We start from the raw sequence: 26,789 nt of genomic DNA, 5'->3' as shown, positions 1-26,789 counted from the left end.
CAAGAGCTACATTAGAATTACTTGCATACATCAAGACGACAAGGCTGAAACACCTTGTGGCTTAAAAGAGATACGGGCTCTGAAGGCCATACTGAGCTTTCAAGAACCCTAACCACATAAGAAAATTCACCCATATTCAAAGAAAGCATGCTTTAACAGCAGAGGAACCTTCTAGAAGCTATTTTTCATCAAAATCAACACATGAACACCAAATTCCATTAATAGCCTTCAAGGTTGAACACCATTAATCTCAAGCCATAACAACCGAGAAAATGAATTCTCCTCACAACACCACTTTCTTGGGTTATGGAACCGGAGATCTAAAGCTGGAATATCACTAATAGCGAAAGAGAATTAAAAACAAGAGAAAATATTCCAAGAGCGACAATATCACAAACCTCCCTAAGATATAAAGAGCCAATATCCATAGGAGGATAACCTTGCATGGTATTAACAATATCAACAATAATGCTTCTAGAAAGGTTTTCAACCAGATCAGAATTTCAGAGCCTTTAACTTCTTTAACATTTTGATTATGAAAAGGTAATCACTGGAGGGAGGGACAATGCCACAAGAGGAAGAGGCAGCACCGGAAGAGGGAAAAGGGGAATTCGTGTTGCAAAATATAATGATTTAATATGTATGCTCTATCAATCTGTGCACAGACTACAGACCGTATAATATGAGTACAAATGATATTAAATTATGTGTATATGCGTGTGTGTAAAAAACTAATAAAATATAAAAAAAATCTAGTATATTAGTTCACTACTGGCCAAAAATCATTGGCTTTGTAACATTTCTAATTATGAAATTTGATATACAATTAATTATATAAGTATCCTAGTCTAGCTTAAAGCTAAGCATTTGCATGGGTCTTTAAAGTTTGGGAAAGTGTCTAATGTGCAAACAATTTATAGCATGAAATTACCATTAAATATTTTGGTAATCAATATGTGCAAATCTATAGCATGAAATTACAATTAAATATTTTGTTAAAATTAGTATATGATGTTAAAACATGATTACAAATATATTTATTTGGTAATAACAAATGACATGCATTCTAATCCTTACTTTAAGAGTTAGTCTTGTTGGTTCTAGACAAATCAACTTCTAATGAAGTTAACCCAGTGGTGCCAGGGCTCCTAAGCTGATCAAGCTGTTTCTTGCCACGACGGAGTAAGTACTCAATGTATTGAAAATTCTTCCGGTCTACTTCCGTGGAATTTCGGCGGAACTCTTCTGATATTATCGACTCTATCTTGTGTCGTTCTTTATCAGATTTGGATCGGGCGACACGAAGAAATCCTCTATATAAGCTGAGTACTTGCTTCTGCATTCCTGAAAGTCTCTGAACTCGCATCTTGTCGTGTCTAACAATAGTTAAGTTGTTGAATTCAGTTCTGTCAAGAAAGAACAATCCTTATTAGTTCACAGCATCAACAGTAAAGAAACAACAGCTGGCATTCGTTGGTCCACCCTTGTGGGCAATGTTGCATCAAAGAGTGGATAATGAGCATAGGACTACGGAGAGTTCGAAAAATGAACACTAACAGACAGCAACGCAGTGGAGAGCACCGGCAACAATGGCAGAAGTAAAATGCGATTGGAGCGACTAGTGAGTATAGGACTGTGGCTACTGATTAGGATTCCAAGAGGAAGAGAAAAAAGAAATTGAAATTGAAATTGAAGGGTGTCAATTGAGGTTAAGACAGTGCAGTATTTGCGATATTTTGGGTTAGATTTGGATGGGCTTGGTGGGCACAACTAGATCGAAAGTGAGAACAGGAATAACTAGCAGCTTCAAAAGCATTTCAAAATTACAAGAAAAGTCCAGGGAACTGACATTGACCAAATGGTACTTTTAGTGAACAACCTCTTAACAGCAAACTCTTGTCACTAGGCCTAAGACTCATCCCCAAATCTCTTAACAGCCTCTAATCGCCAAAGTAACATCAAAATATCAGAATTACTAAGGCCAACTCAAATCGAACTTATACACATCATAGAGGAAAAACGGGCATTTAACCGCTAATGCGCGAGAAACTTGCTATTGAAACCAGTGCAAACGACAACGAGAATGTGCAAACTTTCATATCAACACCTCCGTATTCAAACAAGCTTGCCAACGATTCAAGAATCATGAATTTTTCGGTGCTACATATTTAGATAAAGGGAAATTACTGAAACTGCCCTGCAGCAGAAAAACTGCACTGTCACTTTCTTCCAAAAATCACCATAAATTCTAAAGACCTCTAGATGAGCTAAAATTTGGTGGGGACAACTAGAGGTACTAAAATTCACACTTGTTTTAATCTCATATGTTTTCAAGCTTTATAGACTTAATTATAAATTTTAGCAGTTAGCTGTCCCGTTATTGAAGAAATTCAGAATCAAGTCTGGCAGTCCTTCTTCCAAAACTCAAATCTAATCTTACAGAGATTGAAATACTCCCGAATTTGGTGACCATACACTAGACACAACTAGCTTTCACCCAAATTTGGTCCCACACAAAAATGTGGTCTGTGCAGCGAGATATAGGTTCCATAAGTTGCTGTCCCTGCACTTAATTCTGCGGAGAAACCAGAACTTGAACAACACTGTTTAACAACCTACTAACTCAAGTTGATTCCAGACCTTTGGAAACACTAAATTAAGGATCCAACCTACCCTTTTCGATCCTAATACACGATTAACCAATCACAAACTCCGATCTGCTCAGATTCTCCAATTTCATCAAATTGTTGATTGGCTCGCCAAGCAATGCCTTTAAACTTGAAGCAGACTCAAACTTCTGCCATTCTCGCTCAAACTCAACTTGCTATTTTCATCATAACATATAAAAGAGTGCCCTTAACCTCAATTCAGATCCAACAACAACCAATTCCAAACCACAATGAATCAGCTTAATCCATTTGAGAAGTCTATTCTCAAACTTCAGAACCATTCAGACGTGCAATATTTTCCACAACTAATTAAAAAAAAATGCAGCTAGTAAGGCAAGACTGAGACTCAATTTACCCATCAATTAACCACAAAAGCACTTCCAAAGAAAAATCCAAATCCATTAATTAATTAAACCTAGTTTCCGATTTCGTCATCCTAATTTGTGCTTTTTTGGTTGTCTAATAATATAATCAAATTTACAAAGACTCTTTTCCTTCACTATCATATTCAAGTAACGGCAAAAACAACCAAGGAAGAGATTAAGAACCTGGGATTTTGTTGAACCAAGCAAAAAGGAGCGGCGGATCTCCTTCGGCGGTGGCGACAACAGCAATGCTTCCTTTTCAACAATGGCGACAGCTGGTGATTCCGTTATGCAAAGACCTGCTTTGAATTCTGGCAGAGATAGGTGAATTTTGTCGCTCTCTTTTTGTGGCGGTGGCTAGAATGGCAAAAAGGAATGGTTTAGAGCAATTCAAGAGTTTTCAATTTTTCATTTGGCGCAGGGCGGGTACACTTATGCGGCGAGATAAGGGTAGTTAATGGTTATTGCGTTTTTCTTTTCATGAATTTATGTTTTAACTTTCAAATGTGATTTGTTTTTGTTTGTTGTAGGGTTGGATATGCGTAGCTGAAGTTGAGTTCGTCTTAATTTGAATCCGACTCTAAATAATTAGTAAATTTATTTAAAATTATATTATTTTAGGTCACACTAAAATAGAATGTAAATCATTAAAATTCGAGTCTTGATAAATTATATGTCAAAAAATGATGGTACACTTATTTATAAAGAAGAAAAAAATATATTTATTATCGAAAAATTAATATTTATATTTGAATTTGAATTTGTCTATAAATTCTAATTTCGTGCCTCTTTGATCTATTTTTAATTCAATTACGTGTGATTAAAAATAAACAATAAACTTATAATTAATATAATATAATATTAGAATTAATTTAAAACATATATACCTTTTTTAATCCTATGTAGAATGGGTGAAGCCGGATTCGCTTGACCTGAATCCGACCCTAAATAATAATCAGGTCTATTTTTGAGACCTTTAGTTGACATTAGACCCGATAAAATCGCACTAAATTAACCTCTAAAGTATTTGGATATGGGCCGAACCTTCGAATCGGACCAGACTATATATACCCCTAATTTGTTATGTTATTTTTTTCCCCTTTTGTTTCAAATTTATATTAATTTTTTAAACAAGGATTTATATAGATGTGAGATATCAATGAATTTATATTAAAACAAATACGCAAAAATAATTTGAATTAGTTTTTTTTATATTAAGAATTTAATTCTTATATACTATTAGTATAAAAAATTTGTATACAAAACAATTATTTGTGTATTGTTATGTGAGTAAAAATAATTAATTTTTAAATTTATTATCTAAAAATTAATTTAAACACATGAATTTAATAGAATGACCGATCCATCCAAATTAAATTCTAATATTAATTATATTTTTTTATAGTTTGTAATAGGAATTTTTTTATTTATTGTAGGCATCAAGGGTTAACTGTGATTTTCTGTTAGATCAGAATTTAATCATACGTGAAATGTAAAATGTTTGACTAATTTGAATGGAAATATGATCTTCAGATTTTTTTGTTTTCTTCTTTTAGAAAAAGGAGGAGTTGGAAAGCTATCAACTAGACACCAAGACAAACTTTTCTTCTCTGTCTCTAACCACAGATTCACTTTCATAGACAGCGAACTCCACAAAGATCATTGCTCATTGTCTCAGCTTCTAAGCATAAAATACAGTATCATAAATGTTACAAACAACACGTTACCCGGTGAGAAAAAAGGGACTAATTAAAAATGATTGAATCTTTTAACAAGCAGGTTCATCCAGCTCATGTAAATAATCTACTTCACTGAGCTTCCTCAGTGCTAGTTGATGCTTCAGAACGCCTTCTCTTTGCTTCGTTATCACCAAGATGCAGCGAAACGCATAAATCTTCGTCGCAGCCACTCCTCAACGAGGACAAATTCTCGGTCGCAGCCCGCTCCTGCATGCTGTTCTTGTGCAGTGGAGACCGGCTCATGAAACTCGGGATGAACTGGTGTTCGATACTGGGAGCTACCTTGATCCCATCTTCTAACTGAAATTCAGTCTCCATAGTCGACGGTTTCATGTCTTGGTTGCTAGTCTCAACTCCTAAGGGAATGGACTGAATCTGAAGACCAAGTGACTCGTACTTATCTACGGATTTATCTTTCAGAAGCATAGCATCAGGGGTTGATGAGTCGCCAACTGTAGAGCCAATCGCGGTTGCAGAAGCAGCTCTTTGTTCTTGCACCGCCACTAATATGTGACAGCAGAAAAAAAGAATCAGGATTTATAACACATGATCTGAATGACGGAAAAGAGTAAAAAAAAAAAAAACAGATCATTCTGAGAAAAATTTGACAAACCTCTTAGTCCTTCATCTGTTGTTATCAAATCGAGTTCAAGTAGATTGAGAAGACGGCCTAGATCAACCCCACTAGTCCAATTCTCAGGAGGTTGCCCAATTTTCAACTTAAGGCGGCCCCTATTAGCCGTTCCTCCCCATATGATCCCAATTGGTCGTGGTTTCTCGCTATTGTCACCCTTTAACATGATGAGACTTCCACTGTCTCCTTCGAGGTCAAACGTTTGCTGGTTCTCGCCAACCACAAGAAAATCTGTTAGAAAGCATATTCCTTTTTCATCATTATACTCTAAGGCATAAGCCAAAACAATGCCTGTAGTTAAGCCGGAACTTCTTCCGACCTTCACCACCTGTTTTCCAATAAGGCTACTAATTGGTGCCTGTAGGTCAATAATTTTTACACCACCGATATCTCCAACGCCTCTCACTACAGTAGTAACAGTGGACATGTCAAAGTCATCGGCAAAAGGAATAAATGCGCCATCGGCTCTCACAAAAGTCTCTGCAAGAGAAACACACCGTGATGAAGGATGACTACGCATGGGGAAATGTGAGTCGGTGCAATAGAATTTATCAGACCTATAAAACTATGTTACCTGGGTTTATTCCAGCAAATATGCCATACCAAAGTTCATCTGTTATAAATGAAGTTGCTCGCTCTACTGCACCAAGGTAAACCCCAGGCCCCAAGGTGGGTGGAAGAGGATGAAACATCTTTTGATTCGGATAATCCAGGTCAACTGCGACATGTCGATTTGTGAGAAAACCAACCTGCCGACTACCTGTTTGGCTCCTAACAATGGCACCCAAAGTTCCATATGTCTCCTGGCTTGCCACCTGTATGAAGGAAGTAGGCAATTAGAAATTCAACTGATTCATGAATACCGGAATTTTGACACCATTATGGTTCCGGAAAAGTAATAGATACAATAAAATGATGAAGAATGAAATCGAGGACTATAGAAGGTCCACACATGAGGATATTAAACTTCAGAGGTGACCATAGAGAACAATTACAATACTAGTTGAAATCACAACATACAACCAACAAAGTTAGAATCATGTAGAAAAGGCTTTCTTGGCAACAGAACCACATTAAAATGAACATCATAATTGGCAAACCGTTAAAAGGACAGTAACAACGGTTACCTTATCATGACATCATTATCAGACCAAAAAGCCTTCTTTCGTCATTAAATCTACACAATATAAAATGAATCAAAAGTAATCTATTTTAAATTGGAACAAAGAAACACCTGAGATCCTGAACCAATGCAAGGGTCACCCCCACGCAAGTCATCTACAATCTCTGTATACAGCTGTTCCTTTGGAACTGGCTCTGGGGCACCAAAATAAGAGAATTCCACCACATCTACATCACACCATACTCCACCAGGCCCCTGATTTACATATTAAACATTTAAGTGCTGCACTAGGCATTAGAGAACAAATAATTACTAAATATCTAAAAAAGTTAGGGTAGATTCAGATTAAATATTGTCAACAACCTCAAGAGCAGTGGGTAGACATTGGATTGGGCTGAGCCATTGTTTGTGAACTTTCCTCGAAACAAATACTAAAATGGCAGGAATATCTGTTAATACACCTCGCCGTATGCGAAAACCAATTGCTGTACCAAGGCTGTAACAACGCAGTATCTTGCTGTGAAATGCCCTAATTGTCATGAGTTCAAGCAATGTGGTTGCCTGCTGCCCCTTTGGCAACCGACCAAGTGTTTCAGGTAGTACCCCCTTTTGTAGATTTAAAAAATAGTTTGCTCGCTCTTCCGCAGCATCATTCAAGCGGCTTGGCCATGAGAAGTAGGCAGCATTGCCATCACAGTGCTGCCCAGCCGAGGCAAAGGGTTGTAGTGTTGGTGGACTCAGTGAAGGCAGATTAGAATGACTGCAACAATTTCTTTCAAGGTCCAAAGATGATTCTTCTGACGGAGTTGAACCAGAGTTACGACCCCTCATGTTAAATCTGGTGCGCTCCATCTTTCTATTAACATAAAACAGTATTCTTATATAAACAAATGCAGATTGATAAGATGTTAAACTTAAATCTGACAAACAAGAGCATAGTAAATAGGATCACTGTCTTAGTTCAACTTTAGATTAAGGACAGCAAAGCTAAACGGAGCTATAGATCAAACTCACTACCAACATTAGGGAGTTCGTCTTGGTAAATTCAGCTCATATGCCAATACTGTTGTTTATAAATTTTAATTGCAAATGAGAAAACATAAAGTATTAAAAAAAATAAATAAAAGTAATAGATCAACCCTAAATTACTCACAAACATCAAATGGGGCAGCAAAGAAAGCAACAAGCAATAACGAATATTAAGGGAAGACAAATACTGTAAAATATAGCACCTACATTCCTACAACTACAAACTATTACAATTCAAACTACTATTCCAATATATTATACATGACATTAATATTCAATGGGTATGCAATTCAAAGAGCTGCAAAAGTAAGAACTAAACAGCATACTGCTATAGAAGAGTGATAGAGACTAACATGAATAAACAGCAAACGCATACAAGGACGTTCCAGAAGCAACCTATTACACCAGCACAGGAACAAATCACATTAAGAACAGTATAAATATAATTAGGATTCTTTCCACTCAACATATATGAAAACACATTAAGAACCAGCAGAGGCATGAAAAACTGAAAACAATACATATTTGTTTAATGAAAATGTCCCATGCATAAGGGCAATAGAAGTGATTAATATAATGGTATTAGGAACAGAACCTGACAACTATTAATCCATTCTTTGCAATACTCAGTTTAAGGAAATACAATATTTCAAATTCAGCAATAAACCAATAACAATAGTAAGGCAATAGACATCCACAAAACATCATTCGTGTTGAGGATTTTAATCATTCAATCAAAGGGAAAAGAAAAAAAAAAGAAAGGTCCAGTAGACCAAGTTAAGGACCTAACTTATCGTTATGTATTCATATTTCATAACTTGGTTTTCTAAAATCTTAACTTATACTCTTGAGTTTCCCGTTTAGGGACACACAAAACCATCATAAAAACCAGTAAGGAAGGTGAAAAATAGAAAATTGGACCGCTCCTAATCCAAGCCATCCTCTCAATCAAAGCAGGTTTGTCAGGATTTCAGGCATTCAATCACAGAAATTGATCTTTGTTTAAGATTTAAGCACAACCAAATAACTAGAAGGGGAAAAAATGGATACAAAATTGGAAGCCAAAACTAATTTCAAGAAGGCCAAACATGGAGAATATTCCGATTTCCAAACGAGGAAATTCGAAGAATGGTTCACTTTTCACTTAATGGATTTTAATCCTCGGATATCTATCGGTTGGTAGCTAATGACTAATCCCTAGCCTCGTCAGATTTCACCTTTAAATTGGGTCTGAGGCCTGATACCTGATGCATATACACTGTCCTTGAGGATCGAATCGAAGGGCATGACACTCAAACAAACCAAGCAACTACTACTAGTGCTGATCCTCGTGGTTATAGTAATTCATATTATAACTAGCCCTCATACTACTAATTGGACTACTATAAACTAATCATACTATTATTCATAGGCCTAACGCCAAATATGGCTAAAGAAGTTCAAAATCTCCATACCTCAAACTTCTTCTAATCTACCTACTCATGAATCAAAGCCTAGACATATACAATTATACAGTAACATCAATACTAAACAGCCATATACACAAGCACCCCACTTAATCGGAAACAGTACTTCTAAAATTAATAACGCGTATTCACACTTTACTAATCAAAAGAATTGCAGAGCAGTTAACTCAAACCAAACACTGTTACACTCAAAAGCATTAACACAAACATCTTTGGGGCATGAAAAAAGTATCAAAGTTCAAACCTTAAATTGAGTGAAAGACAACTCGGTCTGGAGCATATTCAAATCATACTTGAAACCTTGAATTGCATGATGAGTAGGTGAGGTAATAGAGAAGTGCATAAGCGATCACGGGGCATGAAGCTGAGGAAAGATACGAACTTTGTTGCTCATCAACACTGCTGAGTGCTGAGTGTTGTGAGTGTTGAGTGCTGAGTCGCGTGGGGTGGTTCACTCGAGTGGACTCTTCTTTATTTGGGGAAAAGCTCTGTTTTTCTTATTTTTTTATTATTATTTTAATTTTTTTCCTAATAAAGTACAAATCATTTTCTATTTTATTTTGGCATATAAGATTTTATAAATTTCTCTTTCTCTTTATTGAAGATTGAAGTTAGAAAAAAAAGGTTGTAATTAAATTTTTAAGAAAAATATGCATTGTAGATTATGTATCTTTTTTCTTTCTATTATAAAAAGAATAATTCTTATTTTTTATTAAAATATTTTTTAAACAATTTTTAAGATAATAACTTAAACATGTGTCTTTATAACACTCTGAAAATTATGAACTAAAAATGTAAAATACAAAATTTAATTATTAATATATTTATCATACATTTGTTAAAATAAAAAGTTTAAATAGTTTTATAAATAATAATATCCTAATAAACTCTTTCACTTTTTAGTTTTTAATGTTAGTTTAAAATTAAGGATAAATATGTCATTTACTATCATTCACACTAATTATATTTTAACATTTTCTCTCTCATTTATTAATGTCTTGTCTCTTTTTATTAATAGCCTTATTTAATGCACATTATTTATACTTTTAAGATATTCTCTAAATACCAATGTATATTGACTTTATTCACTCCCTGTTTCTCCATTTTAGAATAGATTAATTTTAGATAAATATATTAAACAATAATTTACTAAAATTTTAATAGAAGAATAAGAGAAGTCCGTCCTTAATAAATTTTAGATTAATGCTACCTGTATACTAAAATCAATTATTAAAGTTATTGATTAATATAAAATATATGTTAGAATATAAATACATATTGAAAATAAACTAAATCACATATATATTTACATAAATATATTGATAGTTAATTTTAGTGACTAATTTTAGTATACAAATAATATTTTAGTAAATTTTATAATAAACTTACACACTTGAGGAAAATAAAGTACCAAATAAATTTTTTAAAAAATTCTATGATTGACTTATAAGTTTCTCAATGAAAAAATATCAAATAAGTCATTATAAATTATTTGTTAGTTTTTATAGTTTTTTTAATTTATAATTAATTTTTTATATTTTAAAAAATTTTTGTTAAATTTTTATATTAATTTTAAATTTATAATTAAATTATTTTTTATGATAAATATTACAAAAATATTTTTATTTATCTCATATCACTAATAAATATATATCAGTATATTTTACTAAGTTAAATATTTTTTGAAGAGTAGAGATGTGATTATAAATTTAAAACTAATGTAAAGACCCAATTAAAACTTTTTAAAATATAAAAACTTAATTACAAATTTAATAAAATTATAAAAATTAACAGAATAATTTAACCAAAATTAAAATATTAAATTTATAAGTCTATAAAGAATTGAAATATGGACATAACTTATCCTCTCTCCAGTCCAATGAAGGTTTAGGAAGGGATTATTGATAGAGAAAACATGAACCAGAAGAAATAGCTGAACTGGTTGCAGAAAAGTACATGTCGAATCAAGAATCTTTGGAAGCTAGAAAAGATTTGGAGACTCTCTTCAATCTCAAACTAAGCATTAAAGTCATTTTGGAGGAGTATAAAGATTGGTGCAAGCCATGGAAGCTATCACTGATAGTGAAATCCCTTGGTAAAAGCCTCAATCTCCAAGCTGTGGAGAGATGGGTTGTCAAAAATGGGCTAGAAAAGATGTAGTTCGAGTCATAGATTTTGAGGAGAACTTCTTTTTAATTCGTTTCTCTAATAAAGAAGACTACTCGTACGCTCTCTTCGAGGGACTTTGGATGATAGCGGATCACTACCTCCTAGTACAACTTTGGAGACCTCTCTTCATGTCACAAGATATAGATATACGCAAGGTAGTTGTCTGAATCAAAATTTCAAACCTTCCAACAAAATTCTACAATAAATATTTTCTTTGGAGGGTAGGAAAAGCCTTATGAACAATGCTAAAGATTGATGAGCTTATATCGATACATTTTAGAGAAAAATTTGCTTGCATATGTATAGAAATTGATCTAAAGAAGAAGATTGTACCCTCTTTCATGGTTTTGGAGAAAAAATTCAAACTCGAATACGAAGGACTCCATTAAATATGTTTTAAATGTGGGCGATACGAATATAGGATGAAAAATTGCCCAAAATTTGTGAGAGAAATGCTCAAACAAGTGTTTCAGGTAGCCATAGATGGTGATCAAACACCGAAACAGAAAAGAGAAGACGAAAATAACGGTAACCTGATGGGATCACTAGAAAAGAAAACCCCTAATGGGAGTGAGGTTATTATGGCGCAATATTAGGGATTACAGGTTAAGGCACAAGAGTCAGCAATAGAGAAAAGGAATAATCCTACTATTAACGAGGAGAAAAAAAATAATAAACTCACCAATAATGAGAATCCTCTTGGATCGTGGAGGCTGGTCAAACACAATCCTAAAAAGAGTAAAATCAAAATGGAGGAATCTGCGAGAGCAAAAAAGAAAAATTTTTATGGTTTCAAATTCCAAGTCTTATCAGAGAAAACTCTTGATGACAATAATAAGAACATGTAAGAAAATATTGTGGATAGAAATGGGTATAATTAGAATTCAATCAAGGCAAAAATGCAAGATCAAGAAAAATATGGCAACAATGCTTACAAGCATAACCATAAACAGCAAGCCTAAATGAGTCATCCAAAAAGTAAGGCATCTACCTCAAGCTTAAAGAAGAAAGCCTTCGATGTAGGAAAGAAAAAAAGTCCCAACCAAAATTAACACCAGAACAAATCAAGCATCACTCAAAATCTTGAAAAGCCAAATAATCAGAACCAAGTAAATATCATGGAGCATACACATAATAAAGAGAAACAGAAAAATAGCCACCATGATTACTGGAGAAGCTTTAGTTTACTCCAAAAGAAATTAGCCAAAGAACACGACAATGGAAGACGCATCTCTTTCTCTGATATCATGGACCATGCCACCATGTAATCATAAGGTTCATGGGAGGACAGTGTACAGAACACAGAGACAACAGTGCAGCTAATAACCCAATCGATCCAGGAAACAAATAATAGAGCTCTGGATCGAAAGATATGGTTATCAAAGATCGGTATGAGGATAGGAAAGAATCTCCCTTCAAGAGAATTCTGAACTCTTTTTCTTTGTTTGTTTTAATGAATTGTTGAACTCTTTTTCTTTGTTTGTTTTAATGAATTTTATTATTTGGAATTGTAGAGGAACTCTCTCTAGAGGATTTTTCATTATTATTAAAGATATGTCTTATAGATACAATGCTAATTTCTATATGCTTTTGAAATCTCATGTATCAGGAAACAAGGCTGAAAATATTATTAAAAGACTAGATTTTGACTCTTGGTGTATCAGTGAAGCTGTTGGTCAGTTTGCTGGTAGCATTTGGTGTCTTTGGAATAAAGATTTTTGGAATATTGAACCTATCTCTATTCAAGATTAACTTATACACATAAGAATTATAAATTCAGATAATAAGAAGGAGGTAGTTTACAACTGTATATGAAAGTCCGTACTTAGCTAATAGAAGGAGACTTTGAAACCATTTGGAGGAGTTGGTTAATAGCATCCAAGAATCGTGGTGTACTATGTATTATACTTACATTTGGTATCAGAGCTAGTTAATCCAGCGTCTGGTGTATGACAGTTGGTGAGGTGTGAGAGAGTTCTAGTTGTTTGTTCATAGAGTTAGTATGGCAAACACTTTCAATGTTGTGTGGTCCAGTTCCAAATTAGATGGAAAATTCGACTATAGTTACTGGAAGACTTTGATGTCTACCCATTTGAAGGATCAAAACCTGTGAAATTTTATTGAACCAGATTTATAATAAGGAGCTGATACTGTCCAATAGAAGAGAGATCAAAGCATATTGATATACGGTTTCACAAAATTGGAGGATTGGTGAATAAGAAAGAAGTTGTGATCGAATTCTGTCAAATTGAAGAACAAGTTACAAAAATATTTACAAAATCATTAAAGACCGAGTTATTTTACAAGTTGATGAAGATATTTGGAATGATAAATTCTACAAGTTTGATTTAAGGGAGGCAATGTTGGATAAAATAAATCAACTTGTATCCACCTCCATATTAGAATCATTATAAATTATTATGAGATAACCAAGTTGTCAAATTGGATAAAAGTACAAGAGACTAGAAGACTCCACATATTGCCAAGTTGTTAGAAGATTTAAAAATTTATAACTCATATGATGTTTTTTACAAAAACTAAAAGATTCAAGAATGTTACAAATTGCTTACAACATTCTAGAAGTGTTTAGAATATAAAGTCAAAAATGAGTTACAAAGTTTGATTACATGCTAAAAGTAGTCAATAATAGTAGGTTGAACTTTCTACAAGTTTCATCACCTACATTACAATTCATGTTTAGTTGTTCATAGCCAATAATAACCTTTCTTAGGAATTAAGTATGTTATCATATTTTGCCTATATAAAGTTTGAAACTCATGTACATTAATAATCTCTCCATATGAATGAAAATGTATTGGGTTATTAGAAATTTTTTTCTCTTTTGTGAGTGTGTTGGTGAGTTTGAGAAATAAAAAAATATGGTAGTGTTATTTATGTGAGTGAGGGATCTGAGGACCAATTAAGTGTGGGTATTATACTTACCTTTGGTATCAGAGCTGGTTAATCCAGTGCCTGGTGCCTGAGAGTTTGTGAGATGTGAGAGGGTTCTCCTATAGTAGTTTGTTCATAGAGTTAGTATGGCAAACACTTTCAATATTGTGTGGTACGATTCCAAATTAGATAGAAAACTCGACTACAGTTACTGGGAGACTTTGATGTCAACTCATTTGAAGGCTTAGAACTTGTGAAATTTTATTGAACCAGGTTTGCAACAAGGAGTTGACAATGCCCAAAAGAAGGGAAATCAAAGAATATTGATATACGATTTCACAAAATTAGAGAATTAGTGGATGAGAAAAAAGTTGTGATCGAATTCTGTCATGCTGAATAACAAATTACAGATATATTTACAAAGTCATTGAAGACCGAGTTATTTTATAAGTTAAAGAAGATGCTTGAAATGATAAATTTTACAAGCCTGATTTAAGAGACACAGTGTTTGATAAAATAAATCAACTTATATCCACCTCCATATTGCAATCATCATGTATAATCATGAGATAAACAAGTTGTCAAATTGGATAAAAGTACAAGAGACGAGAAGACTCCATATATTGCCCAAGTTGTTAGAAGATTTGAGAATTTACAACTCATATGATGTTTTCTACAAAACCCTAGAAAATTTAAAAATGTTACAAATTGCTTACAACATGCTAGAAGTATTTAGAATGTAAAGTCAAATATGAGTTGCAAAGTTTGACTACATGCTAAAAGTAGTCAACAATAGTGGCTTAAATTTTCTACAAGTTTCATCACTTCCATTACAACCTTGCTTAGTTGTTCATAGCCAATAATAACCTTTCTTAACAATTAAGTATGTTATCATATTTTGTCTATTTAAAGGCTTAAAATCCATGTACTTTAATAATCTCTCCATATGAATGAAAATATATTGAATTGTTAGAAATTTTCTTTTCTTTTGTGAGTGTGTTGGTGAGTTTGAGAGATAAAAAAAATATAATAGCGTTATTTATGTGAGAGGGTGATCTTAAGACCAATTATGTATGGGTATTATACTTACATTTGGTATCAGAGCTGATTAATCTAACGCCTGGTATATGAGAATTTGTAAAGTGTGAGAAGGTTCTCTCATAGTTATTTGTTCATAGAGTCAGTATGGCAAATACTTTCAATATTGTATGGTATAATTCTAAATTAGATGGAAAAATCGACTATAGTTATTGGGAGAGTTTGATGTCTATTCATTTGAAAGCTCAGAACCTGTGAAATTTTATTGAACCAGGTTTGCAACAAGGAGTTGACAATACCTAACAGAGGGGGAGATGAAAGCATATTGATTTACGGTTTCACAAAATTAGAGAATTGGTAATAAGAAAGAAGTTGTGATCAAATTCTATCATACTAAAGAACAAGTTGCGAATATATTTACAAACTCATTGAACACTGAGTTATTTTACAAGTTGAAGAAGATGCTTGAAATAATAAATTCTACAAATTTGATTTAAGGGAGCCATTGTTGTATAAAATAAATTAATTTGTATCCACCTCCATATTAGAATCAATGATCATTAGATAAGCAAATTGCCAAATTGAATAAAATTACAAAAGAAACTAGAAGACTCCACATATTACCAAATTGTTAGAAGATTTGAGAATTTATAATTCATATAATATTTTCTATAAAACCCTAAAAAATTCAAGAATGCTACAAATTATTTACAACATACTAGACGTGTTTTGGATATAAAGTCAAATATAAATTATAAAGTTTGACTACATGTTAAAAGTAGTCAACAATAGTAACTTAAACTTTCTACAAATTTTATCACCTCCATTATAACTAATGCTTAATTGTTTATAGTTAATAATATTCTTTTTAATAATTAAGTATGTTATCATATTTTGTTTATATAAAGGCTTGAAAAACATGCATTTTAATAATTTTATTTTATATGAATGAAAATATATTGAGTTGTTATAAATTTTTCTCTGGTGAGTATAAAAAATAAAAAAATATAATAATATTATTTATGTGAATGAGTGATTTTGAGGTCAATTAAGTGTGGATATTATGTTTATAGAAGATGAGCTAGAATAATTACAAAATTTATTAGTTGAGTTGCAGATTTTTTTTAAAACTTTACCAACTATTTTTTGTGATAACATGAGTAATATATTGTTAATTGCTAGTTAAATATTTCATAATCGTACTAAGCATTATCAGTTGAATGTACAGATTATTAAGAAAAAGATTCAATCAAAGCTCTTTACATTGTTAGTCGAATTCTATTATGATGTGCATTATATATACTTGAGCTACTAGAAGTGTATCAAGTATTAACTCAACTAGAACGTGACCCGCGCGATGCGCGGGATGGTAAATTAATAATAATATATGATAAATACTAAAAATTATTATATTTTGTAGAATTAAATGAAATATGTATAAACTAAAAATAAATTTAAATGGTATTTTATTTAAAAGAAATGGTAGTACAAAGTATTTGGATGTTGGAATTGATTTGTATTTGGTTTAATTGATGGAATTGGTCTTCTTATATGTCACTCGCCTTTTTTTTATTGGTTTTGTTAGAGTTGTTACTTTCTTCTTTCTGTCATAGGTTGTTATGAAGGCATGTTCCTTATGAATTGGTGAGTTGTGTGCACTTTCTTTTGTGTTGTTTGCTCCCTCTTTGCATGTATGGTCTTCTTCCGAAAATGGTCTTGAATTTGTATCATTTTTTTTTCTCCTCAACCTCTTGATAGGTATATAATATTCGTCTGATATTGGTGTTGGCGAAGTTGGTTCCTATAATCAATGAATAATATAAATTAGAAATAAATGAATTTTTGAGAGACTTATTAGTTATGCAATATCCATAAGTCAGCTGTGTGAATTCTTCAATTTGGATTGATATAGATTTTTACTTGAAGTTGTGCTAACCTAATAATCACCTAATATTATAATATAATAGGTTATAAAATAAGATTGTGTTGTATTGTGAATTAATGTATTATAAAATAAATTCTTTGAACTAAAAAAAATAAATTAAAATTTTTGAAAAGATCATACCTTTATATTTTTTACTAACCAATGTTGATGTGAGTGCAAACAATTTTTTGGCCCTTGATTTGTGTTGTAATTTCTTTATTTATCTGATTTGAGAGATTTCTCCACAACGTAACTTTCAACACGATGTTCCTAAAATTAATAGTATTTGTTAATAACTATATCTAAATGAAAATGAATTGGTTGTATATTTTTTACTCTTTGAGTATCAATTCCATTCTTCGTATTTTTGTGGGTTTTCCTTTAACATCTACTTGTTCTTCTTCTCCTATTGCATGCAGTTTTTTAATGACATCTACAATAAAAAGAACAAAAATGTTGATTTTTTTAATAAATTATTTTTAAGAATAATTGAAATAATATAAATAAAATTACCTGTTAAAATTGTCTTTGACCCACTCTGTTAGATAATGTCTCAAGTGATGCAAGTTCAAAATAGTGTTGGAGAATGTTCAAAATTGGATCTTTGATTTCTTTCACAATAGTTTTATTAAAAATTTTTTCATAGTACCTTTAATTGCTCTATACAAATCATTTGCATCTTCTATTTCAAATTTTGATAGTATAGACTTTTTCTTCTTCTAACAAATGTTTGAATTTGTTTATCATTTTTCTTCACAATTACATGAAGAGGTGTTCCCTCCAGTTAGTAAATCATTGTTAACAATTAGTTAAAAAAAATTGCGTTTATATTATTATTAGAAAAGGAACAATGATTATCAAATTGAGAGATTTAACTTTAACGATATTAAAATACAATATAATAAATTATAAAATATTAAAAGTATAAAAAACAAAAATAATTAAAGCATTTTTTTAAATTCAATTTAAAAACAGAATAAATTGTTTATTTTGTACCTTTTCATCTAATATAATCATTTAAGAAAAGAGACTCCTCTTTATTTTTGGGTGTTAATGTTTTCCATAGACGAACCACGCAAATTTTGATAAACCAATTGTCCGTATGTTTGGTAGATTGTCCAATGAATGATGCTCCATTGAGTAGGTTTGAGATGTGTATAGTTTGGAAAGAAATTTCTTATGGTAAATTTGATGTTATTTTAAAGAATAGTGATTAGAGACTTATATAAGTAGTTCAAATAGTATATAATTTAAATATTTGTAACGTAAAATTTATTATGATTAATAATATTATTATGGCATTTATTATATGGATATTTATTACATTTAATGATTGAGTTTATAGAAATTAATAAATTAATTATTGGTGTTATAAGTTATTATATTGTTTATAAATATAATAAATATAAGAATATAGATTTAATATCTTTATAGGTTACAAACTTAATTTCAAAATTTATAATTTAAAAAGACTTGGTTGAAGAATATTTGTATATTATATGAATTTAATCAAAAACTTCTAGATTTATATGGACTTAATAGAAAATTTTTAGGCTATTTGCAAATGTTTAAGTTTTAGGAAATTTTAGAATACTTCACCTACATGAATGAAATACACCCGATGCTTGGTGTGACTATATGATACTCTTTTTGTATTGTAGAGATCCAAAATTGAGACCTAAGTTCGCTGAAATAATGGCAGTAGTGAAGTAATATGCAATAATAATGATATAAATTTTTAATGAGTTAATTTACATAAATTAATAAATTAATTATTAGTATAATAAATTTATTGTATTATTTATAACGGTAAGATATAATAAATATAGGAATATGATTTCAATATTTTTATATGTTACAAATTTATTTCAAAAATTTTAATTTAAAAAGACTTGATTAAACAATATTTGTATATTATATGGACTTAATTGAAAATTTTTAGACTAATATTAATAAAAAATATTAGTCCTTAACGTTTCTCTTTGAACAATTAATATATACTAACGTACCGAAAATGGCGAAAAGTTTATTAGCAGTAATTCAAAATTAATATTCTAATTATTTAATTAAATGACTTCATAAAATTTTGCAATTAGAATAGAAGCTAGTACATCTTCTTTCTGCCCATTTTTTTTTATCCCACTTTTAAAGCAATTTATTAATTAATAATAGTATTTTTATCTGTAATCATGAATAATACCAATTATTCCTAATAAAATACATAAATTAGCAAGTTAAATTAGATAATATCATATTATTAAATGTGATCGGTCCTTGGTGGATCAAATTGAATGCCGATATCTTAATGCTAAAGATGACCAAGCATTCCACCTAATATGATATTGTCACATTTAAATATATATTTCTTAGTGAAGTAATATGCAATAATAATGATATAAATTTATTTACTAACTAATAAATTATTATAAGCTTTAAAATGTAACTTTAACCTATTTAAATTATTATATGTGATTAAGAATATTACATAAATTTCATAGACCAATTTTAAGTGGTTTAAATTATGATTTATAAATAATATGATTAAGAATTTTGTAAAAGAAAAAAAATAAAAAACTGTAGCATAATATATAAATAAATTTAGAAGTATACAAAACTAAGAGGAAAAAATATCCTTAAATTCAACCTATGGTTATATGTGCAATGTCTAAAAAGAAGTATTGAGATTTAATTTTCGGACTAGTTAGAGCATTGTAGAGGTCGACCTTATTTCGAAGCGTGTTATACCTGTAGATACAACCATTTTCACAAAAAATATGTATGAGAAATTTTAGAAGAAAGAAATATAAACATTACTCCAGACGTAAAAAATTGATTACTTATGAAGAAATATATTATCGCAAGTTTTTTCAAAGGAGTTTGGTATGAAATTACTCATCGACTCACAATGTGTAAGAGATGACTTACTTTATAGAAGATATATTCTCATGAGTTTGTTGAAACGCCATTGATATGGAATCAAGTACTACAAGCATAAACGACTGGGAAAGAATAAGTTTATGAATAAAAAAGATAAAAGATAGGTTAAGTATATCTACTTTTAATTTCTTATATAAAATTACCTCAATGTTGTAATCCTTAGGAAAATACTTGGCACGAATTTTTTTCGTTGGACGAATTTTTTTAGTTGGTCTGGTTTCTGCAATTGATGCAATGCGGAGAGGTGCCAAGAAGAAGAGGGTTTCGAGAAGTATGAGAAGAGTAAAATTTGATTCGAGGAAAACACAATGGCTCATACCGGAAGAGCATGGAGGAAATAGGATCTTGGTACGGAGAGGTGCCAAGAAAGCATGAGAAGAGTAAGGAGTTTTCAGGCGAAAAACATGAGAAAAGTAATGAACTTTTTGGTTTTCAGAGGTTTTTTGGGGTAAATGTTAATTTGTGTTTTTGTTATTTTTTATTCAGTTTTTTAGTTTTTTTTTTTAATTTGAAAATAGAAGTTGATTTGGCAAGATTTGAGTGGTTGAAATTTGGCAAGATTTGATTGGTTGTTTCTAAAATTTTGCCACATAAGCAATATTGCTGACATGGCGTTAATAGAATAAGAGAAATAACTTAGAAGTAATGTGGTGCATACTTATGTATCTACTTTTATATATTAAGAATAGATTCATACCAAATACACACTTGATATTCAATTTCCCTTTGTTCAGCTTTAAGCTTTCTGATTCTCATTTTTTTCTGCAAGACTCGAATTTTTAGTTCTCAAGTCATCTTCTCTGCTTTTCTATTAAGTAATTATCATAAATAAAATTATAAATTTAACCAAAAATATAATTTAATACAAAAGAAAGAGTTAGATTTTTATATATCAATTATCATAATTAGAATGCTAACTTATACATAATCTTGTGTATTCTGGCATTTCTTTTTGAAAACAATAAGCTTTTGTTTATAGTAAAAAGTTTAAAATATTATTTTTTCTTATGAACTATTTTTCAATTTATAATTATTAATTTTGATTATAATATATTTTGAAAATTTTATCTCAACATTATTATTCATTTGAAAAAATACTTTTTTTCCACAAAAAAAACACTGATTTTATTTTCTTAAAAAAATTTATAAAAAAGTGCATATAACATTTCACCGTATATTATCCAAAAATGATTATTTTTATATAATTAAATATATTAAATTATTTAAGTATTAGGACAAATTTGGATGAATTTTTAAGACAAGATCTATTTTTGAGTTATCTTTTTTTAAAAAAATTAAAAAAAAAATAATTATGTTTAGATATCTCATGTAAAAAAAATTTATTTATCAATTATGTTTGGGTATAACAGTATAAAAGTATTTTTTGTTTATTTATTATGTAACAAAAAAAAATCTTTTTAAAAAAATATAAATTATAACTTCTCAAAAAATATTTTTTTTGTGTTTTAGTATTTTTACTTTTATTATTAAGATTTTTTTAAACACGCTAAAAAATTAAAAAAAATATTGAATAATTTTTTTTTATTTTTTAGCGTATTTGAATAATTTTTTTACCAACTTAATGACACCCAAATAAGCGCTGAGTCTTTCTAAAAATAACTAGTTATGCAGTAATTTATTGACCAATAACAAACCTTTAAATAAAACTCACATCTACAATAAATTAAGGAAAAGTCTAGGGGGCCAGCAGTTTTATTGAATTTTGGCCAGCATGTAACCAGCAGAGGAAAGTGAGCCATTGGATGAAATCTCACACCAATCTCACACCATCAAATCATCATTGATGGCTAGTTGATGGCTAACAATTACAAAAATTGCTGGCCCTAGCATTTTCTTGATTCGGGAAATACGGTTGAAAAAAAAAAAACCTAGTTATGACTTATGAGTATCATGGACCACCCCGTTTTTGTCATTTAGCGTTTAACATCACTTTTCAAGACATCTGATACTATGATATAACTTTCAAGTGTTGTACGGATGTAACTGTAGATGACAACCCAACACCAACCACCAAGAACTGTAATCTGTAAAGGACCATGATGAAGCATTTTTCATGTCCTTATCGGTCATTACTACTGCGGAAGAAGGACAACAAAACTAGTTGGCAATTTTTGTTGTCTACCACCACCATAGCTCCAAGCAACAAAGAAGAAGAAGAAGAAAAAGATGGTGTTGGTGGCAATTTGGTTGTTCCTCCTGAAATGCCACACTTCAATCACACTCCATCACCTTACCGTGGTCCTTCAGCATCTGATCTCTTCAAGAAGCGCAAACACTACCTACCTACATCCGTTGGCCCCTATTACACCAACCCAGTAAGCATTTTCAATCACACATTAGTGCTTGTTAATTAGGGACTTAGTATGTTAGTTCGTACACTAAGATAAAAATGAATGTTTCTTTTTTATGACGATGGTGATGGTTCAATTTAGTTTCTTTTTCAATTTTATATGATTTATATAACATATCTTCTCTTCTCTTATCAGTGCTTTGGATAAAGTAGTTATTATAATGCAAATATAATCTAAGTACTAACACGGATTAGTCCAAATAATAAGCAGCTTGATATTGCTTAAACAAGGTAATGAATTTAATTTGAGACCTTGTAAATGATATATGATACATGATTTGTGACAGTTGAATCTGGTGGAGGGTAAAATGCAGTACCTATATGATGAGAATGGTACAAGGTATCTTGATGCATTTGGTGGCATTGCCACCGTTTCATGCGGCCATTGCCACCCTGATGTAGTTGAAGCAACTGTTAACCAGATGAGACTCTTGCAGCATACCACTGTCCTCTATTTGAACCATGCTGTCATCGATTTCGCCGAGGCTCTTGCTGCTAAGTTTCCCGGTGACCTCAAGGTTTTTCATTTATCTCTATGCTTTTTCAATCATACTGGTTGAAGTGTTCAAATGGGTGAAAACTCAGATGCAGTTAACTTTATATAAAGTTGATAGCTGAGAGTCGTTAAATGATTTGACAGATTTGACTAAATTATCACTCTCAGCCATCAACTTCACATGAAGATAACGTTAACTGTACCTAAGTTTCCAGCGTTTCCGCATGATGCTTGTGCACCTGGTTCTGTAATCATGATTTCTTGCACCTAGTTCATTTGATGGAATGATCTTCAAGCTTAGATTTTAGGGATTCCCTAACTTGCAAATTTTCATTCAGGCTGTGTTCTTCACAAATTCTGGGACAGAAGCCAACGAGCTGGCTTTGATGATTGCCAGGCTGTACACAAGCTGCCATGACATAATTTCCATCAGAAATGGCTACCATGGAAATGCAACCTCAACAATGGGTGCCACTGCTCAAAACATTCACAAGTTCAATGTTGTGCAGGTGAATGGTTCTCTGTTTTAAACCAATGTTCAATTAAAGTTAGAACTTGATAGTCACTGCATCTACTATGCCTTTTAGAGTGGAGTTCATCATGCCCTTAATCCAGATCCATATAGAGGTGCCTTTGGTTCGGATGGAGTCAAATATGCAAACGATGTTCAAGATATAATCGATTATGGAACTTGCGGTCGAGTAGCTGGGTTTATTGCTGAGTCTATTCAGGTGATGCTATCATTCATCACTTCAGTCCTTGATGAGGTTACATTTTGTTGGTCATTTTACAAAAAATTCTAAATCGAATGGATTTGATTTTCTTTCTTTTATCACTTACGAGAGCCGTGCGAGATGAAAGTCTCATGCAGGGTTTTGAATGAGAAAGAAGTGAGGAATCCTCTTTTCGATAGCTTTTTTCATTGCTTTATGAATCGAAATTCTATTCCTTAATTTAGTGAAGGGTTTGTATTTGACAGGGAGTGGGTGGAGTAATAGAATTGGCTCCTGGTTACTTGCCTGAGGTTCATAGCATCATAAAGAAAGCAGGGGGTCTCTTTATAGCAGACGAGGTCCAGACCGGATTCGGTCGAACCGGAAGCCACTTCTGGGGCTTTGAGGCACATGGAATTGTCCCTGATATTATAACTCTGGCTAAGGTAGCACTTCTTTATTCCTAAGTGACATGCACTGGAATTTGCACAAAACATTCATGTATGTAACAAGTAGAAACTCACAAGCAGTTTTTATGTGAAGCTGTTTCTTGAAAACTGTTAGATGATTTGACATGTTTGACTAAATTGTTATTTAATGGCTCTTAACTTCACATAAAGAAAACTGCAGGTGAGTATTTCTCATGTAACAATGAATTAAACCACTTTCTTAGACTAGAAATCATTGTGTGTTAGGTAAGTGAATTGTCATAAAGTAGACAAAGATAAGATAAAAAAAAAGTTGGTCTCTTTGTTCTTGTTCTCGAGGGCAGTCTTTAGTTTTTTTTTTTTAAATTGGACAAAGTGTATGCGAATTATTGAACTAATTATACATTTCAGGGGATTGGTAACGGCGCGCCTATTGGCGCGGTGGTTACAACTCCTCAGATAGCAGAGGTGTTAACTCGCCGCACTTACTTTAGCACATTTGGTGGGAATCCGGTATGTAGTGCGGCGGGGCATGCCGTTTTGAGAGTAATTGAGAAGGAAAAACTTAAGCAAAATGCATTTGTTGTTGGATCATATCTAAAAGAGTGCCTTAGTTCTCTCATGGATAAGCATGAAAGTAAGCTTCTTTTGCTTCTTCTAGTTTTAATTTTTTTTTCTATGATGAATAACATTATGTTTTCTTGTTATGCAAGTAATTGGGGATGTGAGGGGAAAAGGAATGTTGCTTGGAGTTGAGCTTGTGAAAGATAAGAAGTTGAAAGTTCCTGCTAATGCTGAAATGCTGCATATCATTGAAAAGATGAAAGGTTCATTCTACAACTTGTGATAGTGATACCTATTAATCAGGGTTATTTCTCTGTTCAACTTTACATATAATATGATGCACTTCAGTCATTTAAACTTTCAAATTTTACAAATAGACACTTAGGTGCATCATACGCCTTGAACTTTTTGAGTTATGTGCATATCACTTCCTAAACTTTCTTCAATAAACAACGTTGATCTCCTAAACATTGTTTTGAAAAAATGTTAGTTTTGCCAACTATTGATAAAAAGATTGTCAATATAATCAAACTCGGATCCATGTAGGAACTTCTGGAGACAAGTGCCCCACTAGAATTTGAAAATGTTTTGAAGAACAACAACAACAAAAACAACAACAATAACAACAACAACAACAACAATAATAATAATAATAATAATAGTATTTATTTATTTTCATTATATTACATTACTATAAAAATAATATATTTTATTCTTACTGTCAAAGTTTTTTAGATTTGTATATTTTCAATAAAGAATAAAATATTATTTTTGTCTCCAATTTGGAATAGTCATATTTGTATCCTTAACGTTTAAATCGTCTTATTTGTATTCTTAAGTTTATAAGAATGATTCAATGTCATCCTGTCATCAATTATATTAACAAATCAGATTGTATTTTTCAATTATTCTCACTTAAATGTATTCATTCTCAATTAGATCTCACTTGAATATGTTCGACTTCAATATTGTACTCATTATTTGTCTTTAGGTTCAATTATGTTCTTAAAAAAGTGAATTATGTAAATATTATAGGAATTAGTTTTAACTTTTGATGAGTTATTTTTTGGAATGGATCATCGATTCTGTCTCAGATATTTGTATTCTAGCTTCGAGAATAAAATTTTAAAACTCAAACTAAAACTTATGATGTATAATTGACAACAAGATAACATTGAATCACTTTTACGAACATTAGGGATATAAATAAGATTAGGAACATAAATAGAACTTACCCCAAATATTAGAGACAAAAACAATCCTTTACTCTTTCAATAAACCAACGTGATGTAAAGTTTAAGAAATAGAACGTAATTACTTGTTAAGAAAAAGAAATACAATGCAATTAACCCCATTTAAGCTTACAATTCTATTTCAGATATGGGGGTGCTAGTTGGGAAAGGTGGCTTTCATGGAAATGTTATAAGGATTACACCTCCACTATGTTTCACTAAGGAAGATGCAGGTTTGTTGTTGTCATCACTATCATCACCCTTTTTTTCTTTCTCTTCATAGTACTTATTATATGTTTTCTTGCTAATTCTCGCCATTTTTTGCATCATTATATAGATTTTCTTGTAGATGTGATGGACTACACAATGTTAAAGATGTGAAGCCAATTGCACTATGCCATAATCTTGGATGACGAACATGCTCTAATTGTGATCTTATTAGTGTAATATTTTAGTTTAGAACGGTCTTTGCACTGAGCAAAGCATGTTATGTATAATATGAGTTAGCATTAAATTTTCTTTTTTATATTATGTATGTGATTATGTACTTACGTCCGGCTTACACTTACTCATTAGTAATTAAATCGCATGGAGAACTTAAAACTTAAAGTTTATTCAAACTGAAATTGAAATTTAAGATTTGAAAATAAAAATAAAACCCTGATTGTTAGCTCTTCAATGTATTGTGAAAGGTAAAAATTCAGGTGAAGTCGACTTTACGTGAAGTTGATATCTGAGAGTCATTAGATAAAAATTTAATCAAATCAGTCAAATCATCTAATGACTCCCAAATATCAACTTCACGTAAAGTCGACTGCACCTGAGTTTTCACCATTGTAAAACCTACATCAATTGCACCAATCTTAGGACGAAGTTAGAATCTACATAAAAAATAAGACAACAAATAAAATGGACTAAAGAATAAATAAAGACACAAATTTTTAAGTTTACATATACTCAACCCATTTTACAAGCTATTCAAGGTACAAAACGTCAAAAC

At 31.3% G+C, this 26,789-nt stretch overlaps 3 protein-coding genes across 4 annotated transcripts; 1 reads left to right on the top strand and 2 right to left on the bottom strand.

The window, feature by feature from the left end:
- Positions 1-846: 846 nt before the first annotated feature.
- LOC130939314 (succinate dehydrogenase assembly factor 1, mitochondrial) lies at positions 847-3,521 on the bottom strand. Its single transcript, XM_057867428.1, has 2 exons — positions 3,218-3,521; positions 847-1,406 (listed from the first exon to the last, which is right to left on the bottom strand). The coding sequence occupies exon 2, from the start codon at positions 1,364-1,366 to the stop codon at positions 1,079-1,081; it is 288 nt and encodes a 95-aa protein (XP_057723411.1). The 5' UTR covers positions 1,367-1,406; positions 3,218-3,521; the 3' UTR covers positions 847-1,078.
- Positions 3,522-4,584: 1,063 nt separating this feature from the next.
- On the bottom strand, positions 4,585-9,470 carry LOC130941408 (protein NARROW LEAF 1-like). Of its 2 annotated transcripts, XM_057869899.1 has the most exons (7): positions 9,270-9,470; positions 7,913-7,955; positions 6,894-7,386; positions 6,642-6,785; positions 5,982-6,222; positions 5,387-5,887; positions 4,585-5,276 (listed from the first exon to the last, which is right to left on the bottom strand). In XM_057869899.1, the coding sequence occupies exons 3-7, from the start codon at positions 7,380-7,382 to the stop codon at positions 4,843-4,845; spliced, it is 1,809 nt and encodes a 602-aa protein (XP_057725882.1). In that variant the 5' UTR covers positions 7,383-7,386; positions 7,913-7,955; positions 9,270-9,470; the 3' UTR covers positions 4,585-4,842. The 2 variants fall into 2 exon arrangements, with proteins under 2 accessions (XP_057725882.1, XP_057725892.1); XM_057869909.1 differs by lacking the exon at positions 7,913-7,955.
- Positions 9,471-21,990: 12,520 nt separating this feature from the next.
- LOC130939909 (alanine--glyoxylate aminotransferase 2 homolog 2, mitochondrial-like) lies at positions 21,991-26,398 on the top strand. The gene is made up of 9 exons (XM_057867978.1): positions 21,991-22,321; positions 22,644-22,874; positions 23,191-23,361; positions 23,440-23,583; positions 23,832-24,011; positions 24,405-24,630; positions 24,707-24,820; positions 25,936-26,022; positions 26,127-26,398. Exons 1-9 carry the CDS (start codon positions 22,043-22,045, stop codon positions 26,168-26,170), a joined length of 1,476 nt encoding a protein of 491 aa, XP_057723961.1. The 5' UTR covers positions 21,991-22,042; the 3' UTR covers positions 26,171-26,398.
- Positions 26,399-26,789: the final 391 nt, after the last annotated feature.

This window comes from Arachis stenosperma, chromosome 1, assembly GCF_014773155.1.
Source record: "Arachis stenosperma cultivar V10309 chromosome 1, arast.V10309.gnm1.PFL2, whole genome shotgun sequence".
In the NCBI taxonomy this organism is placed as follows: domain Eukaryota; kingdom Viridiplantae; phylum Streptophyta; class Magnoliopsida; order Fabales; family Fabaceae; genus Arachis; species Arachis stenosperma.
Note: the sequence above shows the minus strand (reverse complement) of the source record. Positions and strands in the feature narration are given on the sequence as shown.

Excerpts from the sequence above, each read along its gene's own strand:
- LOC130939314 (XM_057867428.1), bottom strand. The coding sequence starts at position 1,366 with ATGCGAGTTCAGAGACTTTCAGGAATGCAGAAGCAAGTACTCAGCTTA.
- LOC130941408 (XM_057869899.1), bottom strand. The coding sequence starts at position 7,382 with ATGGAGCGCACCAGATTTAACATGAGGGGTCGTAACTCTGGTTCAACT. Across the intron at positions 6,786-6,893 it reads GTCTACCCACTGCTCTTGAG|GGGCCTGGTGGAGTATGGTG; the intron begins GTTGTTGACAAT and ends TATGTAAATCAG. Across the intron at positions 5,277-5,386 it reads AACAGATGAAGGACTAAGAG|TGGCGGTGCAAGAACAAAGA; the intron begins GTTTGTCAAATT and ends GTCACATATTAG.
- LOC130939909 (XM_057867978.1), top strand. The coding sequence starts at position 22,043 with ATGATGAAGCATTTTTCATGTCCTTATCGGTCATTACTACTGCGGAAG. Across the intron at positions 24,631-24,706 it reads TCTCATGGATAAGCATGAAA|TAATTGGGGATGTGAGGGGA; the intron begins GTAAGCTTCTTT and ends TTGTTATGCAAG. Across the intron at positions 26,023-26,126 it reads TTTCACTAAGGAAGATGCAG|ATTTTCTTGTAGATGTGATG; the intron begins GTTTGTTGTTGT and ends ATCATTATATAG.